At 43.2% G+C, this 18,287-nt stretch overlaps 1 protein-coding gene across 1 annotated transcript in view; it reads right to left on the bottom strand.

The window, feature by feature from the left end:
• pkn2a (protein kinase N2a) overlaps positions 1–18,287 on the bottom strand; it is a 54,092-nt gene that overhangs the window by 22,620 nt on the left and 13,185 nt on the right. The window contains exons 4-10 of the mRNA XM_056292817.1: positions 10,363–10,517; positions 4,316–4,445; positions 3,983–4,128; positions 3,629–3,842; positions 3,095–3,280; positions 1,860–1,969; positions 1,535–1,678 (exon numbers count right to left, since the gene is read on the bottom strand). Coding sequence (XP_056148792.1) covers positions 1,535–1,678; positions 1,860–1,969; positions 3,095–3,280; positions 3,629–3,842; positions 3,983–4,128; positions 4,316–4,445; positions 10,363–10,517 — 1,085 coding nt within the window. The remainder of the gene's footprint in view (positions 1–1,534; positions 1,679–1,859; positions 1,970–3,094; positions 3,281–3,628; positions 3,843–3,982; positions 4,129–4,315; positions 4,446–10,362; positions 10,518–18,287) is intronic.

Raw genomic sequence — 18,287 nt, 5'->3', positions numbered from 1 at the left:
TTGAGACGAGATGCTAACTGAATGAAATTAATTGTTATTAAATTTACAGAGAGCATGGTTGAGCAGCTAGTGTGTGTATGCAGTGTCCTCTACATCCTTGAGCAGCACCATGTGTTCAACCTTGTTCCACAGCAACATCTAAAAAAGCTTTGGAACAACATTTAACACTAGAACGACTGGGATTTCACTCCTACCTAAAATGACCATGGATGGTCAAAATGGCGGTCGTTTCTGAAATCTATATTCTGTCAAGATAAATACCCAATTTAGATATTAACGCATTGCATGTTAGCATGTCTGTTAAGAAACGACTGACACCAAAATCAAAATTTTAACAACTTTAATACTATTTGCAGCACGGTGGCGCAGTGGTTAGCACAGTCGCCTCACAGCGAGAAGGTCCTGGGTTTGAGCCCCGGGGTAGTCCAACCTTGGGAGTCGTCCCAGGTTGTCCTTTGTGTGGAGTTTGCATGTTCTCCCCGTGTTTGTGTGGGTTTTCTCCGAGGGCTCCAGTTTCCTCCCACAGTCCAAAGACGTCAGTCAGGTGAACTGGCCGTACTAAATTGTCCCTAGGTACGAATGGGTGTGTGTGTGTTGGCCCTGTGATGGCCTGGCGGCCTGTCCAGGGTGTCTCTCCGCCTGCCACCCAATGACTGCTGGAATAGGCTCCAGCATTCCCGCGACCCTGAGAGCAGGATAAGCGGTTCAGATAATGGATGGATGGATGGATGAATGCTATTTTTCAAACAAATTAAAATGGCCGCCGTCCAACACCTGTAAATACTGCAATGCCTCGGTGGTAGTCATGGTGCGTCTGAAACGGCGTCTGTAACCAGACATGTTGGCAATAATCAAAAATCAAGTTTAGACTATCACTCTGCACTGGAGAACGTTTTTTTCTAGGACAGAGCAAAGATATTCACCAAGGAAATAATGTGACCAACACACATCGTAAATAGTGACATGACACACACGATCATGCGCAAAATACGTGTGGTCATTTTGACAGGTCATGGTCATTTTAGGTAGATCTTATAACTTTTTTTTGTGCAACTGATCTAAAATGAATTTTAATGCAAATATATGCAATTTTAGGTACATTCAGGGAGCGGCAGGTCTGTGTCTTTCCCCCCCCCACAAAGTTGTTAAACTTTGAAAATCCAATCTGGTCATAATGATCATCTTGGTTGTTCTAGTGTTAATACAGTGCAAGTGTGTATTTTTTTATTTTTGGCATTCTAGCCTTTTGTTGACAGGATAGTGTAGAACAGGGAATGAGAGCAGGGGATGACATGCAAGTTCCCGAGCTGGACTCGAACCTGGGACATCGCTATAAGGCCAACACCTATGTGGTACCTGCTCTACCTGCTGAGCCATCAGGGCACTGCATGTGTGTATTTTTGTGTGTTTACACAGAAAAACAGAGTCTATACACTGTTTTTCCAATCTCTCCTGTTCCTGCTTGTATTAGTTGGACAGGCATGCTTGATCGATCTGTGTGTGAGTGTTTGTGTGTGTGTGTGTGTGTGTGTACCTCAGCAAAGAGCATTCCCTGTGGCTCTAGGTAGAGACACATCCCATGGCGCTGGTTATCCAGGAAATCCTCCAGGCGCAGGAATTTAACAGCACACAGTGAGCGCCAGTCACGCCAGTACACAGAGATCTCCAGTTCTCGAGACTGGGGGGGCGTGCACGCGCAGACAGACAGACACAAACACACGCACACACACAAAACAAACAGACGATAACAAGCACATTAGCCCCACACAGAGGCAAAATTCCAGTCAACAACACCAATCTAGGTCAAGGGCAAATTTTGTTTGAATGCAAGGCTGTTTATGTGTTTTCGTGCTCGTTACCCGGTCAAGCTCCAATGTAAACTTCTGGTCCCAGGCCTGGTTGCTGACTGGCCTCCAGCTTGTCTGGCCGACTACTGTGTTGTCCAGCTTCAGCACTGCACTGATCTCATCTGAGGAAATGACACACACACACACACACACACACACACACACACACACACACACACATTAAAAACCTACCCTGGGCGCCCAGGTAGCATTGCCTACCAACATGGGGATCACCGGTTCGAATCCCCATGTTACCGCCGGCCTGGTTGGGCATCCCAACAGACACAATTGGCTGTGTCTGTGAAGCCAGATGTCGGTATGTATCCTAGTTGCTGCACTAGTGCCTCCTCTGGTCGGTCGGGGTGCCTGTTGGGGGGGGGGGGGGGGGAATAGCGTGATCCTCCTACGTGCTACGTCCCCCTGGTGAAACTCCTCACTGTCAGGTGAAAAGAAGCGGTTGGCGACTCCACATGTATCGGAAGAAGCATGTGGTAGTCTGCAGCCCTCCCCAGATTGGCAAAGGGGGTGGAGCAGCGACTGAGATGGCTCAGAAGAATTGGGTAATTGGCCAGATACAATTGGGGTGAAAAAGGGAGGGGGGGGTCCAAAAAAAAAAAACTACCCTATTGGCAAATTTTCTGACTGATTCGGTTAATATTATTCAGTTGAATGTGGGTGTTAAGCAACTGCTTTCATTGCACTGATATTTCTAATGCTGCACAGCTAGATAATTGTTTTTAGTTGCTTATGGCACTCTTGTGGTATCTAGGGAGAGCCTTATTTATTTATTTATTTATTTATTTATTTATGTGTATGTCTGGGGCACTGACGAAAAGACAGGAGGCAGAGCTGGTTTTGGCAGAGTTGAAGATGTATATTAGAGGGACAGCTCAGGTTGGACGGTTTGGAGACAAAGCAAGACAGGCAAGATTATGATGGCTTGGACATACTATGTGGAGGAGAAATGCTGGGTATATTGGGACAAGGATGCTGAATATGGAGCTGCCAGGGAAGAGGATGGCCAATGAGGAGGTTTTAGGATGCGGTGAGGGAGGACATGCAGGTGGCTGGTGTGACAAAGGAAGATGCAGAGGACAGGAAGAGATGGGAAAGGATGATCCGCGGTGACGACCCCTAACGGGAGCAGCCAAAAGTAGTAGTGGTAGTAGTAGTATGTCTTGTGCACAACTTTGATGAAAGCATTTCAGACAGCATATTTTTTGGGAACTCATAAGTGATCTTCTTACTGGAGAGTTCTTCGCTCTTTGTTAGATTTCGCGCGCTGGCACCCCTGTTTCGGTTCGCTCGGCTGATGAAGGAGGAGCGGGTCTCGCTGGGGCTCCAGCCGGGCAGCGGAATAGAACCAGCTTTGGAACGGCCTGGAACATTCTCCAGGAGGTCCTGACAGCCCATGAGCCTGACGTCTAACGTGCCTGGAGCAGAGGACAGCATGCATGGTGAAGTTATGATGCACTGATGAAAGCTACAATCAGGAGGATTCGCATGCAAACAAATGTCCTTTCAGATACGTTCTATCACTGGACTATCTAAGACAATAGCTGGTCAATGAATATCTTAATAATGAACACTTTGATAGTTTCTCATTTTAATAACTACTGTCTTGTGGGACTTTCCCAGGAATAGTAATAGGTAGTGTACACGTTATATAGTGTTGTTTGTTGTTGTTTCAAAGACCCAGACCTAACTAAGTTCATCTTTGCATTGCTTGGGTTACCAACCTAACTCTGGGGGCTGGGATGCTGCAGCAGTGACCAAGTTACCTGTGAGAGCGGCTGGCTTTGCCACAGTGCTGTACTGGTTCTGTGTGGAGATGATGCTGGACCTGGGACTCAAGGCCGGTGAGGAAAGGAGTGATAGCTCCTCCACAATGCTGCTGCTGCGAGGGTGGTTTTTGGGCAACTCGCTGAGGCGCTGCTCCAAGGAGTATCGCAGCAGGTCCAGCTTCTGACTGGACTCATTAAAACGGGCCTGGGCCTGGAGGGCAGGAAGGATTGCATGACAGGTTGGGAGAAGATGGCAGGAGAAACAAAGTTTTCATTTTTTTCTGTTTTCTCCTCAAAAGTTCACTAAAAAGTTCCTAAACATATGGATCAAACATTGCTACAAGCATCCACCTCTGAATGTGCTCTCTTTTCTGTGACTTTGCCGGAGCCCAGGAGTTTCATGACATTCTTGGCTCCCTCAGCCACAGCAGATTCGATTCTGGCGTGGTGACACAGCTCTTCCACTCGCAGGTCGAGTGGACTGATGATGGGCTTGGCTGTAGGAAAGATGTGGACATGTGGAGAGGGATGGAGGTGGAGGCCTTGCTTAGGTAGAGATAGCAGATGTGTCCATGTTGTTGTGTTTGCACAGTCAGTTTGCTGTTCAAGTGAACAACAAAGTTACAATGTAAAAGGTAGGTCAGCTGGATCCCAACAGATCGCCAAACCTGAATGAGAGCTCACCCATGACATCGTTGTTATCGAAGCTCAACTCGCTGACCTGGCTGGCCTTAAGGATCTGCATCCTGATGAACTCGATCTTGGTCTTGCTATCCTGAAGCATTTGCTGGGCTGTCGCTAGTAATTTACGATCCTAGGAGAGAATTGACAAACATGATTAAATAAGATTATCAGACAAGGGGAGCATACTCCTGTCATTGGTGAAGTCATCAACTGGCAAAAATAACAGGGCACTATACTGAACCTATGTAACCACTGAGTTTAGAATACAATAACTGCTAGCAGGCATTGGTATCAAATAGAGCTTGATAAACTTGAATTTTCAGTTTGTGTGCCTGAAGTGTTACACTGATCTTGATGAATGAGATTATTTGTGAAACACGCATGTTGATCCAAAACATGCCTCATTAGTCTACAAATAGGTTGCCTTGTCTTGAATGGGTTACACAAACAGCCAGGCCATCAAACTATGTCCTTAATTGGAGGCAAGTATGAATGACCATATGGAAAATCTTATCCATTAAAAAATGTGGAATGTCATTGTGTGCCATCTATCTGTGTGTGAATCAATGAAGCTGCTGCTCTCATAGAGACAAACATACACATGCATGCACAGTGGAGCATGCAAACTCCACCCAGAATTCCTCAGAAGTTTCTGTCCTTGTTGCTGCGGCAGTGAGAGCAGGAAAGACCTCCATCTGACAGGCATTTCCTCTATGACTTCATCAGCACCAAGTTATTTCCAACTAGGAAGGTGTCCCTCACTGTCTGCCTCTCCATCTGACTTGTCTCCAACCATGGAAATACTCTAGTCACTCCATCTCATTTATTTAATTATTTTTACGCAGACAAATTGCATTAATCGACCCGAAAGGTAATGTGCCGGTTTTAGCCACCTGGCAAATGTTCAACTGTAGTCACTGTGACCTGATGTTAACCGCCAGAAATTATAGTAAAAAATAAAACAAACAAAAAAACAGCATGCACACAAACAAGTCAATATGTAAACAGACATGCAAGTGCCAAGTACATACATGCAAGCAAGCAACAAGCAAGCTGAGAAAGCAACTGAATAGCAAACAAGTGCAACAGGTAGACAGCCAAGAGATATTGCGATAGTTATATCATATATAACATACATATAACATACAGACAAGCCAGGTGAATGACATGAAAAGTAATAACAAAAGAAAACAGAATGAAAGCAAGATGACATTGAGTATTACAAGGTACACAAAAGCACCTCTTTCAATCCTACCCCACCCTAACACCCTGTTATTGTTGTACAGTGCAGTGCAAACTACAAAACCAAGTCTGTAAAACTGCCTTGCAGTCACAGCATTAGAATAATAATCTCACAGGATGTTTGGACAACAAACTACGACACGACATGTTTCCACAAAGACATACATGACCAAAAACATGTTACATGACTGGAACAGTGGGGTTGATGTAACCGATATACCACAAGTCAAGTACACAGTGGCTTGAATAGGCCAGTATCAGGTATTGATCCATATTGTCCTCTTGTACTCATACTCGTAAAACGACTCCGACACAACCGCACCTGATACCCGACTAGACAATTCCTGCCGAAATTGTGAAAAGTGATTGGTTCCTTTTCCCCCCATTTGTACAGGGAGAGGAGGAGATGGAGCCAGATAGAGGGCGCGAAGCGACGGCCAAGAAGCAGATGAACACATCTATGTATAATTTGTCCAACAGGAGCGAGAAATGACAAAGTCTCGAGCATGTGAACTTGGATGAATACCAACAGTCCCCGGACGCAGCGCATCATGTAGGTGGGGTGGAGTGGGTTTTTTTTTACCTGCGACACCAACTGCGTCTGTGTTGCGTGAGGTTGCGTGCCAGCCATGTTTTCTGGTACACTTCTGCTTCAACAGGTAAAAACTACACAGAACTGTTTAAAATTATTAAAATAAATACCTCATTGTACCAGAGGCAATGTGACGCAGCGATGCAACATTATGGGCTCTCTTTTTTCATTGCACATTAAAATAAATCAATCAGATCAGTGTGTATCCTTGATCCTGTAGTTAAAACGATCTAGTTATTTAATGCAGTACCAGTTAATATAGCCTTCACTTCCAAACCCTGCATAATCAACTGCTTTATCACTTGACAAAACTCAATATGCATGCAGTGAAGCAGAAAACATGGCTGACACGCAACACAGACGCAGTTGGTGCAGTAGGTAGAAAACAATGCTCTGCCCCGCCTACGTGACGCACCGCATCTGGTGTATTTTAAGCGTCAGTCCTCACAGGTACCACCAACATATGATAACATATCATTTTCGTTGTTCTGCTACAGTTGTATGTTGTACTGAAATCCACTGAATGTGTTTCAGGTTACATTTGAGTGAAATGTGTGGCAGAGCCATTAGGGATGCACAAGTAATTGAATATTAATCGCGATCACGATTTTGGCTTCCCACAATTAAATGAACAGGATCGACTGCGATATTGACATTTAAAATACGTGCTCCGCTCATGGAACGCTCCACTGCATATCAAATCAAGCGCTTCCTAAACTAACTACCTGACCAATCACAGCTGTTCCCTTTAAGCACCAACGCTGCAGCGACAGCCTGTGCAAAAAGTTTCTGGTTGTTGCGGCTGCAGTCCAGAGTAGATGAGTAACGGCAAAACCATATTAAATGTCTGGAGCAGAAGGCAAAGAGCTAGTCCCTCGAAACGGATCATCATCCCTTGTTTGGAAATATTGTGGATTTAGGGCAAGTGATGTCAACGAAGAACAAGTCATATGCAAAGAGTGCCGTAGAATTATGTGTGCGCCACAAAGCAACACAACTAATCTTTTCAACCACCTAAAAAAAACACCACAAACTGCAGTACGATGAATGCATGAAGGCCAAGAAGAATAACGTTGCTAACATTAGCTCACTGAATCCCCGTCCTTGTCCAACGTCAGCTCAGACATCCATAACAGCAACCCTGTACAACGAGGCACCGTATCCATCCAGCTCCCAAAGACAGACTGAAATAACCAATGCAGTCGCATTCCATTTGGCAAAAGATGTGTGTCCATTAAACACTGTGAGCAATGAAGGCTTCAGGAAAATGGTCAACACACTGGACAAAAGATATGTGAGTGCCTCACGCAATTATTTTTTCCAAAGTGGCATTACCTGCGCTGTATGCAAAACATCGAGGGGAAATAGAGAAGTATGTCACAGCTGTCAAGCTGTCAAGTACTTTGCAACTACCACTGGCCTACGGTCAAGCAGAACAATGGAGTCGTACTTGAGCGTGACAATTTCATTACATCGACTGTGATTTTAAAATGAATAGCTGATGCCCGCAAACGTCATTTTTCCCACAAGACCACACAGGAGAATTATTGTAAAAGAAAATATATTTTGTCCCTAAAATCAACGAATAATCGTGATAAATAATCGTTATCTCAATATTGATCAAAATAATTGTGATTACCATTTTGGCCATAATCGTGCAGCCCTAAATGCCATGTTTGTTCAGGAGAACACAAAGGTGAATGTTAAAATGTCAGCAACAGCATCAAGTATATTTAATTTGTTACAGTCCAAAAGTGAGGAACATCTGATGAAAATAAAACGTATTTTCAAAGTTAGAATTGTAATGGTATTATTAAGTACTCATATCGGTACTCAATATCGGCAAGTACCCAAATGCACGTAATTGTACTTCTACTTGGTCTGAAAAAAAGTGGTATCGCTGCATCCCTACTTGAATTGGCACTGGCTGATATGAAGGCTGGTTTAAGTGCTATGGCTTATTATTAGCACTGTGAGACACACAAATAACAACACGCATCACAGGACTGAATTATATAGTTTGTGTAGCTCTGAGGATTAGTTGCAGCTACCAGAGGGAGTTCCCTGAACAAACAATGTGTGACTGTATGAGTCAGCACAAAACTCGCTTTCTCCTGCTTCACTTACTCTACAATAAAAAAGCTGTCAGAAAAAATCCAAAGTCGTACGAACCCCAAGTCATTTAACCAACTGCATTCGAATGCTGTGGGGAATAGGGTTGTTGGTCAGTGAATAAGCTCTCTATCGCCTGCTCTTTTGCTTTGGATTACCTTAGGGATGGGTACTGAAACCCGGTATTAAACCGGCACCGGTGCTAAATTATTAAAGACCATAGTATTGATAAGTTTCGACATTAACAGGTCTGCTAGCGGTGTTGGAGAAATTAAGAAAATAAATTTCCCATTTATTTAGGCTACAAAAACGTTATCTTGCACCTTTTATCTCACCAACTCTGTTTCTAATTTGCAATAAAATTGAAACATTTTTCTATGCTTTTTCGCTATTCCCAATCCAGAAGAGAAAGCTCTGCCCCTCAGCTCTCTGTTGTATGTGCGAGCTGAGGGGCGGGGCCAGCTCTCTCTGCCTCTTTCTCGCTCAGACACACACACACACGCACACACACACGCGCGCGCAGAGCCTGCTCTTACTGACGATGGGGGTGAGAACTAAACAGTCCACAGTCTGGTTATACTTCAGTAGACGATGCTGATGATGCTCGTTGCCACAAGTGCATCAAGTCTTTTGCATGTAAGAGCGGACACACAAGCAATCGTTTGAAACATCAAATACAGGTGGAGAAATGCAGTTTTGACTGCCTAGCTCGTAGTTCATCTCTCATTGTCCCATCCACCTCAGGTATGTTATGCATGCTAGCAGCCTGAAGCCCACACAGAGCTCACTAAATTATACAAACATGGGTTAATGGTTAAAAGTAATACCCTGCCCAGACACAAGAAAATAAAGTAATGCTAATTCGGTTCTTAATTTGTTTGTTTTTTTGTCGCTTAAAAATAACAAAAAGGGGCGTCTGATCTATTCCGTTGCCTACCAACACGGGGATCGCCAGTTTGAATCCCTGTGTTACCTCCAGCTTGGTTGGGCGTCCCTACAGACACAAATGGCCATGTTTGTGTGTAGGAAGTCGGATGTGGGTATGTGTCCTGGTCGCTCCACTAGCATCTCCTCTGGTCGGTCAGGGTGCCCGTTCAGGGGGCAGGGGGAACTGGGGTGAATAGCGTGATTCTCCCCTGGTGAGACTCCTCACTGTCAGGTGAAAAGAAGCAGCTGGCGACTCCACATGTATCGGAGGAGGCATGTGGTAGTCTGCAGCCCTCCCCGGATCGGTAGAGGGGGTGGAGCAGAGACCGGAGTAGCTCGGAAAATAGGGTAATTGGCCAAGTACAATTGGGGAGAAAAGGGGGGGGGGCTGAAAAGAGTACAGTTAAAGTACTGGATCGATAAGCAGTATTGGTAAGAGTAGTAGTACCGTTAAAATCTTAACAATACCCATCCCTAGATTACCTTGTCTCGGTAATGGTACCTGGGTCTTGTCTTGGTACTATTCAAGACTCCAGTGTTGGCAAATGCTGTATTACATGGTTAACAGTTGCGTTCAATGGCCTGGAAATCCCTTGTAACATGTTTTACACGATACAACACTGTACTGTCGACCAGATGTAAAAACGGCTGTAAATTCCAAGAACAACGTGGCAGATGACGTAGTCCATTTTATTCATCGTCCACTGTCTGTTGGAAATGAGCGACTTAGGTAGCAAGGTATTTGTTTAGAGAAGAGAAAGTTGCAGATAAGGTTTAAGAGATGAAATTTAATTACCAGAGTATTCAAAGAGAAATGTGATAAAACAAAAACTTTTAAAAAAAATCAGTGACTTTTAAGCAACAAACAACGTGCAAAGGGGGAGAGTTAGGCAAAAGCCATCTTCAACAAGCACACGTCTGTAGAGTTGAAAATACATCTTGACTCAGCAGTGCACGTGGCTTTTTTGAGAAACAGTTTTCCTAAAGTGGCAGGTGCACTTTATTGCATGTTTTCACACTCAAACATGGATGTGTCAGCACTATCTGACAAGGAAAGCTCCAAAACCCTTTTTGCCTTAGCTGTAACTTGGGTGTCAGGTGAAAATGAGGGGCAACAGTAGGTTTTTTTCATATATCTTAAAGAAAGAAAAAAAATTACTTGCTATATCCTTACCTTGGAGGATCCATTGGAGTACATCTGAATCATGTTCTCTGCACCCTGTTTGACCTTGAGCTCAATGTCATTCTGTTTTTTCAGGGCGGCAAGGCGGCTACTGCTAGTGCACATTCTGGCCTCGCTGTTAGGAGTGTCTGGGGTCAGAGGGCATTCTGAGAAAAGAATGACCGAGAGATCAGGTTAGCGACTGCTGGAGCAACTACATAACCTGGAGTGCATTTTTTCTTTACCCAATTGAATTACTAGTTGATCTATACAACAATGTTACCAAGTATAATAGAGAGATTATATTTACATTCATTATTATCATTATACTGGAAAATATTAAAAGCAACATTACAGATGTTAAAATGTGTTACATTTAAACTGGCCTGACTTAATTAGAACTGGTTTAGAGCAGGTTCATGTTCTACAGCACAGAGAAGACAGAGTCACACTAGAATACAAAATAAAAACAGAAAAAAATTACAGGAAAAAAAAGCCAACAACTAAACAGACACTACAGAGGAAAGAACTTAAGTGGAGTGAGTAGGATGGTATATGTGAGTTGAATCATTGGTTGCAGGTGTGTCCTTTCATGAGATAGTGCTTATATGCCGCTTGATGTGTGTAACAAAGGATATTGCTCGAAAACAAATATGGGGTTTTATTCCAGATTTTAGTGTAGGTTTGAAAAAATTATCTCTAACCATAGTTGTTTTTGTAAGGCAGAACTGGAATAAGTGCATGTAACATTGATCTAGTGATGCGATCCTGTCCTGTGTTGTGTCTTGGTAGTAGAGCAGTGTTAGAGGGTAGTTGTTGTTTTTGATCTGAAAGTAAAATTTAATAGCTAGATTATTCATGTAGTTCTGAAAAGTCAGGGCGTTACAATGTGAAAGTGCAGTGCAGTGGGGAGGTACAAGGGGGAAGGTTGCCATGGATCTTATAAGCTCCATTGTAGAGTCTTGCTATTGGCTCAATGGTTTCCTTTGTGGTGAGGGACCAAACTGGGAGACAGCGGGATATTGTTGAAAAAATTACTGCATGTAGATATACATCGATCAGCCAACACATTATAACCTCCTGCATAATACTGTGTAAGTCCTCGTGCTGCCAAAACAGCTCTGACCCCGTCGAGGCATGGACTCCACAAGACCTCTGAAGGTCTATCTGGTGGTATCTGGGACCAAGATGTGAGCAGTAGATCCTTTAAGTCCTGTAAGTTGCGAGGTGGGGCCTCCATTGATAGGACTTTTTTTCCCAGCACATCCAACAGATGCTCGATCCGATTGTGATTTGGGGGATTTGGAGGCCAAGCAACACCTTGAACTCTGTCATGTTCCTCGAACCATTCCTGAGCAATTTTTGCAGTGTGTAAGGGCACATTATCCTTCTGAAAAAGGCCACTGCTATCAGGGAATACCATTGCCATGAAGGGGTGTACTTGGTCTGCAACAATGTTTAGGTAGGTGGTATGTAAATTAATAGCCACATGAATGCCAGGACCCAAGGTTTCCCAGGAGAAAATTGCCCAGGGCAACACACTGCCTCCGCTGGCCATTTCTTCCCCAGGTAAATTATGCACGTACACTTGGCCGTCCACATGATGTAAAAGAAAACATAATTCATCAGACTATGCCATCTTCTTCCATTGCTCTATGGTCTGGTTCTGAGGCTCATGTGCCCATCTTAGGCGCTTTTGGCGGTGAACAACGGTCAGCATGGGCACTCTGACCGGTCTGCAGCTACTCAGCCCCATACACAGCAAGCTGTGATGCACTGTGTTCGGACAACTGTCTGTCACAGCCAGCATTAACATTTTCAGCAGTTTGAGCTACAGTAATTATTCTGTGGGATCAAACCAGATGGGCAAGCCTTCACTCCCCAAGCGCATCAATAAGCTATATGCGCCCATGACCCTGTTGCTAATTCACCAGTTGTCCTTCCTTTGACCACTTTTGGTAGTTACTGACCACTGCATACCGGGAACACCCCACAAGACCTGACTTTTTGAAGATGCTCTGACCCAGTCGTCTAGCCACCACAATTTGGCCCTTGTCAAAAATGCTCAGATCCTTACGCTTGCCCATTTTTCCTGCTTCCAACACATCAACTTTAAGAACTGACTGTTCACTTACTGCCTAATATATCCCACCCCTTGACAGGTGTCATTGTAATGAGATAATCAATGTTATTCACTTCACTTTTCAGTGGTTTTGAATGTTTTGGCTGATCAGTGTATGCCTGAGGCAGTATGGTTGAGATATGGTCTGACCTTGTTATAAACGTACAATTTCTATTTGAGCTACTTCGTTAAATTATGAATGTGGTTTTGAGAAGTGTTATGTGAATCAAGGAACACTCCCAAGATATTTGTAGTTTTTTGTGATGGTTAGTGTTTGACTTGCAAAATGAATAGGGTCAGAGATAGATATAGATTTCTTAGAGGAATGGAAATACATATATTTTGTTTTCTTGACATTGATAGTTACATGAATAGATTTCAACCAGTAATGTAAGTAGTGAAGATCAGAAGAGAGTGTTGAGTTTATGACATCAGGGTTTGAATCAGAAAGAAAAATGGAGTGTCTTCAGCAAAGAGTAGACAATTGGAATATTTACACACATTGCGAAAGTCATTGATATACAGAAGAAAGCGTAAAGGACCCAAAAATGCTGCCTTGTGGAACTCCCATGTTACAAGTTATGTTACATGACCTATTTTAACCACTTGGGACCTGTTAGATGGATATGGGGACAGCATAATTACCACAGAAGAGGAAAGTTGAAATGAGTCGAGTTTATTTTGCAGACTCTGATGATTCACTGTATCAAGTGAATCAGTAGATTGCAAAGTTATACTATACTACTAGGTTTAGGAGTGGGAATATTGACAGAATAACCAATGGTACTGTTACTGTGCAGCCATTTCCCTACTAACAATGACTCAAAGTAGATATTGTTTTGTCTGAGATGCACTTTGGAATATTTTTCATCTGAAAAAGGAAAGGTATTACTTTCAAAATAAGCTCAGATATGCATAGGGTGTCGTGTTGTGAAAGGTCTGTCAAAAACGGATTGTAAATAACTATTTTTAGCTGACATATTTTTAGCCTTGCCAAGGAGGTTCACAGCTCAACAAGAAGACATTTCCAACTACAACACAACAGACAGCATTTTCACTAGCTAGAAACTGTACACAGAAGACTCAGGCAGCCGTAATACTTTAAATACGTTTGTTACAGGGACAAACTGGATGGTTTCTTGTTTCTTGTTACTCCGGATAGCTCACACTGACATGAGAGGAATCGCAAGTAAATGACATGCTGGGCTATATTTTAACGATCTGAGTGCACAGTCTTAAGCACATAGTGCAAGTGTATATCCAAATCCAATTTTGCTAGTTTAATGGCAGATAATATGAGCGCAAAGTAAGGTGCATGGTTCAAAGGGGTTGTACTTGGTCTCTTAATTAATCATAGGTGTGTTTTGGGCGTAACATGAAATAAACCAATCAGAGTGTTATCTCCAGTTCCCTTTAAAAGCCAGGTGTGCTTGTACCCTGGCAGATTGTCATTATAATGGCGGATCTGCCAAATTATAGGAAAGCTGTGCACCCGTCTGCGTAGGCGCATATTACCATCTTAATAATGCGCCCTTAAAATAACAGTAAAATACTACGCCATTGACTTAAGACCAGATTTTTGCTGGTCAATTACACAATCGCTTTCTGCTGTCTTAAGATAGCAATGTGCAAACAATGTGCCTGACCACACCTAATTTTAAGCAAGTGCATTTGTTATTTGAACAATGTGGGCACTTGACAGGAAAATTACAACTATGTCAGCCTGAAACTAGCAGATACTTGTGTTGCGCATGGTCCCGATGTGCACCGAGTGTAAGACACAGGCCCTGATGTCTATTACAAGTCTGACTAAAAGTTGGCTCCAAATCTAACATGCAGTCTGACTTTGTAGGGATGGACTCAGTCTATGGAATAGTTTTCCTATGTATTCATTATTGTCTCTTGGCATTAAATGACATTAAAATAAGAGCAAACACATGAAAAGCCACAATATCCTCTGCTGATTACCTGGCTATACATTTTTTCAATTGACCAATTACCATAAAGTGATATGTTCATATTCGAAGGATGCTCAATAGATCTTCCTGGGGATGTAATATTAATGTCACACTGAATGGCGGTGTCAACAATAATCCATACTGTGTAAAGCTTTCAGTGATTTCAAATGGGGTCACTTTCAAAATGGGCAGAATAAATTTGACTTGCTAACTTAACACCTATGTTAATCAAATTCTGTCAGTGTTTTTTCAGAGAAACATAGTACTTGCCACATATGTAGAAATTTTTAAACAGAGAAAATTACTAATTGAGGGTTTTTTGTAGTCCTTGGTACAGTGATTGACAGAATGCCCTGTAGCATTTGGAAAACTGTTCCACCTGTAACAGAACAGAGGGAAACCCTTGAGGCATTATCCATTCAGAAAAAAAAGAACAAGTAAGGACTTGCATTGATATTAATGTTGATGCAAATACACTATAGCTGTTGTTCAATGATAACACATCACTGACAACGTCTCATTATAATTTAAATATTTGGAACTTCATATAAATATTTCAAATGATTTTTTTTCCTTTTGCCCAGTTTTCAGAGATGGTTGGATCCAACAGCTCTGGGTTGCTATTGCTGCCACAGGGCATTTGGGTCTGCTGTTAAAGGCCCTGCAAGTGCCATGAATACACAGGTTCACACCTGAATTTAAGATTGAAAAAAAAAGGGGTCTTCTATCACCTGAGCTGGACCACAGTTCTGTGGGATGAGCTCACTGGTTTGTTTGTTTTGGGGTTTTTTTTTTCATGCCTGGACTTGAAGAAAGCAAAGCAAACCTTTCCCTGGGCGCACCGTCAGCGCATGGAGTGAAAACCGACTTTTTCACACACATAGATGAGGTAGGGAGAGAAAGCAAAAACCTGCCCGACTTCTCCCAACTTGTAGCACAAGTTCTGTTTCAGAGTCAATGAGTTTGTCTTTGTGAACGATCCTTAGGTAAGGCAAGCAACCAGTAAAGTAATTAAAAGAGTGGTAATTCAGTCCTTTTTTCACAGGATATTTTAACAGGTGCAATATCTAAATAACAAACAATAATGCAGATTGTCTCAGAGGGACCTGCCAACCTTGAAGGACAACCACACACACCCACACCCACATTTTATATTATATATATACAAATATTATATATATATATATATATATATATATATATATAGCATCTTATAGCGTTATAACAGGCTTGTACTGCTATGAATTAAAGTTTTTTTCCTACATCTTTTTTTTTCAAACTGGCATATTCAGTCTGATCCACACTTCACTGAGTTTTGTGCAGATGATGATTTTATACTTATCTGTTGTATTAACTTTTTATTGTCTACCCTGCTTTGTTTTGTCTGATACTGTGCTGCTTGTTTTTTAACTGTGTTCAGTAAGGTGTCCTTGAGCGCTCTGAAAGGCACCCACATATAAAATGTATTATTATTATTTACATATGTATAGCGATCAGCCAAAACATTAAAACTACTGACAGGTGAAGTGAATAACATTGATTATCTCATTACAGTGGCACCTGTCAAAGGGTGGGATATATTAGGCAGCAATTAAAGAGTCAGTTCTTTAAGTCGATGTGTTGGAAGCAGGAAAAACGGGCAAGCGTAAGGATCTCAGCAACTTTGACAAGGGCCAAATTTTAATGGTTAGGGGCGTCCAGGTAGCATAGCAGTCTATTCCGTGGTCTACCAACATGGGGATCGCCGGTTCGAATACCCGTGTTACCTCCGGCTTGGTCAGGCATCCCTACAGACACAATTGGTTGTGTCTGCGGGTGGGAAGCCGGATGTGGGTATGTGTCCTGGTCGTTGCACTAGCGCCTCCTCTCATCGGTTGAGGCGCCTGTTAAGAGGGGAGGGGGAACTGGACGGAATAGCATGATCCTCCCACATGCTACGTCCCCCTGGTGAAACTCATTGCCAGGTGAAAGGAAGCAGCTGGTGATTACACATGTATCGGAGGAGGCATGTGGTAGTCAGCATCCCTCCCTGAATTGGCAGAGGGGGTGGAGCAGCGACTGCAACGGCTTTGAAGAGTGGGGTAATTGGCCAAGTACAATTGGGAGGAAAAGGGAGGAAACCCCCCCCCCCATTTTTTTTTATGGCTAGATGACTGGGTCAGAGCATCTCCAAAAGGTCAGGTCTTGTGGGGTGTTCCCAGTATGCAGTGGTCAGTACCTATCAAAGTGGTCCAAAGAAGGACAACCGGTGAACAGGCAACAGGGTCATGGGTGCCCAAGGGTCATTGATGCTTGTCTGGAGTAAAGGCTAGCCCATCTGGTTTGATCCCACAGAACAGCTACTGTAGCTCAAATTGCTGAAGAAGTTAATGCTAGCTATAATAGACGGGTGTCAGAACACAGTGCATCACAGCTTGCTGTGTATGGAGCTGCATAGCCGCAGACCGGTCAGAGTACCCATACTGACCCCTGTCCAACGTCGAAAGTGCCTACAATGAGCATGTGAACATCAGAACCGGACCATAGAGCAATGGAAGAAGGTGGCCTGGTCTGATGAATCAGTTTTCATTTACCCAGTTGCATGTGTGTCCTTTACCCAGGGAAGAGATGGCACCAGGATGCACTATGAGGAGAAGGCAATCCGGCGGAGGCAGTGTGATGCCCTGGGCCAGTGTTTCCCAACCCAGTCCTCAAGGACCCCCTATCCTGCAGATTTTCTTTGCAACACTGAATAGGTACCTTTTTGCAGTTATTCAACCAATCAGCAATGAATGTCAGATTTTGCACACCTTGCATAATTAAGTGCTATGAGATGATTGGTTGAGTAAGTACAAGCAGGGCTACCTATGCAAGTTTACAATGAAAATCTGCAGGATAGGGGGTCCTTGAGGATTGGGTTGGGAAACACTGCTCTGGGCAATGTTCAACTTGGAAACATTGGGTCCGGGCATTCATGTGGATGTTACTTTGACACATACCACCTACCTAAACACTGTTGCAGACCAAGTACACCCCTTCATGGCAACGGTTTTCTGAAACTGCAAACTGCAAAAATCCTTCAGGACTAGTTTGAGGAACATGAAAAAGAGTTCAAGGTGTTGCCATGGCCTCCAAATTCCCCAGATCTCAATCCAATCGAGCATCTGTGGGCTGTGCTGGAAAAACAAGTCCGATCCATGGAGACCCCACCTTGCAACTTACAGGACTTAAAGGATCTGCTGCTAATGTTTTGGTGCCAAATACCAGAGGACACCTTCAGAGGTCTTGTGGAGTCTATGCCTTGACGGGTTAGAGCTGTTTTAGTGGCACAAGGGGGACCTACACAATATTAGGCAGGTGGTTTTAATGTTTTGGCTGATTGGTATATGGCTGCAGGACCTACTCAAGTGATTATTATTGACAGGGATATGGAAAAGTGGTTATTCTCATGGGACAAGAGACACCAACAGGGACAGATGGCAAACATCAGCAGACGGATCATTGTGACTCAGTCATTCTGAGTGATTCGGTGAAAGAGAACATAGTCTGAAGACTCCTGAACACCAGCAGTATACTGGGGGGAAATGGAGGTTGGGATGCTGTGATTCACTGAACTTTATTTAATAAAGTCTAATCGATTCATCCTAAGATTCAAATAATTTTTTTAAAAATGGCTAAGACGGGAGGATGTCAAGTTCCTCGGACACACTTCTCTCATTGATACCCATGGTAAGGCAGGGCCAAGTGGGAAAAACATGCCATGGGAGATGTGTGCTCACTACACACTTGGAGTTTCCCCACCTGAACCGCATGTTGGTATGCCATCTGTGAAACAACTTTCAACTATTGGTTATGTGTTTTTGTTTTGTAGCCGGTCA

The sequence above is a fragment of the Lampris incognitus genome, chromosome 14 (genome assembly GCF_029633865.1).
Source record: "Lampris incognitus isolate fLamInc1 chromosome 14, fLamInc1.hap2, whole genome shotgun sequence".
NCBI classification, from domain to species: domain Eukaryota; kingdom Metazoa; phylum Chordata; class Actinopteri; order Lampriformes; family Lampridae; genus Lampris; species Lampris incognitus.
This window is presented reverse-complemented; position numbering and strand designations above follow the sequence as displayed.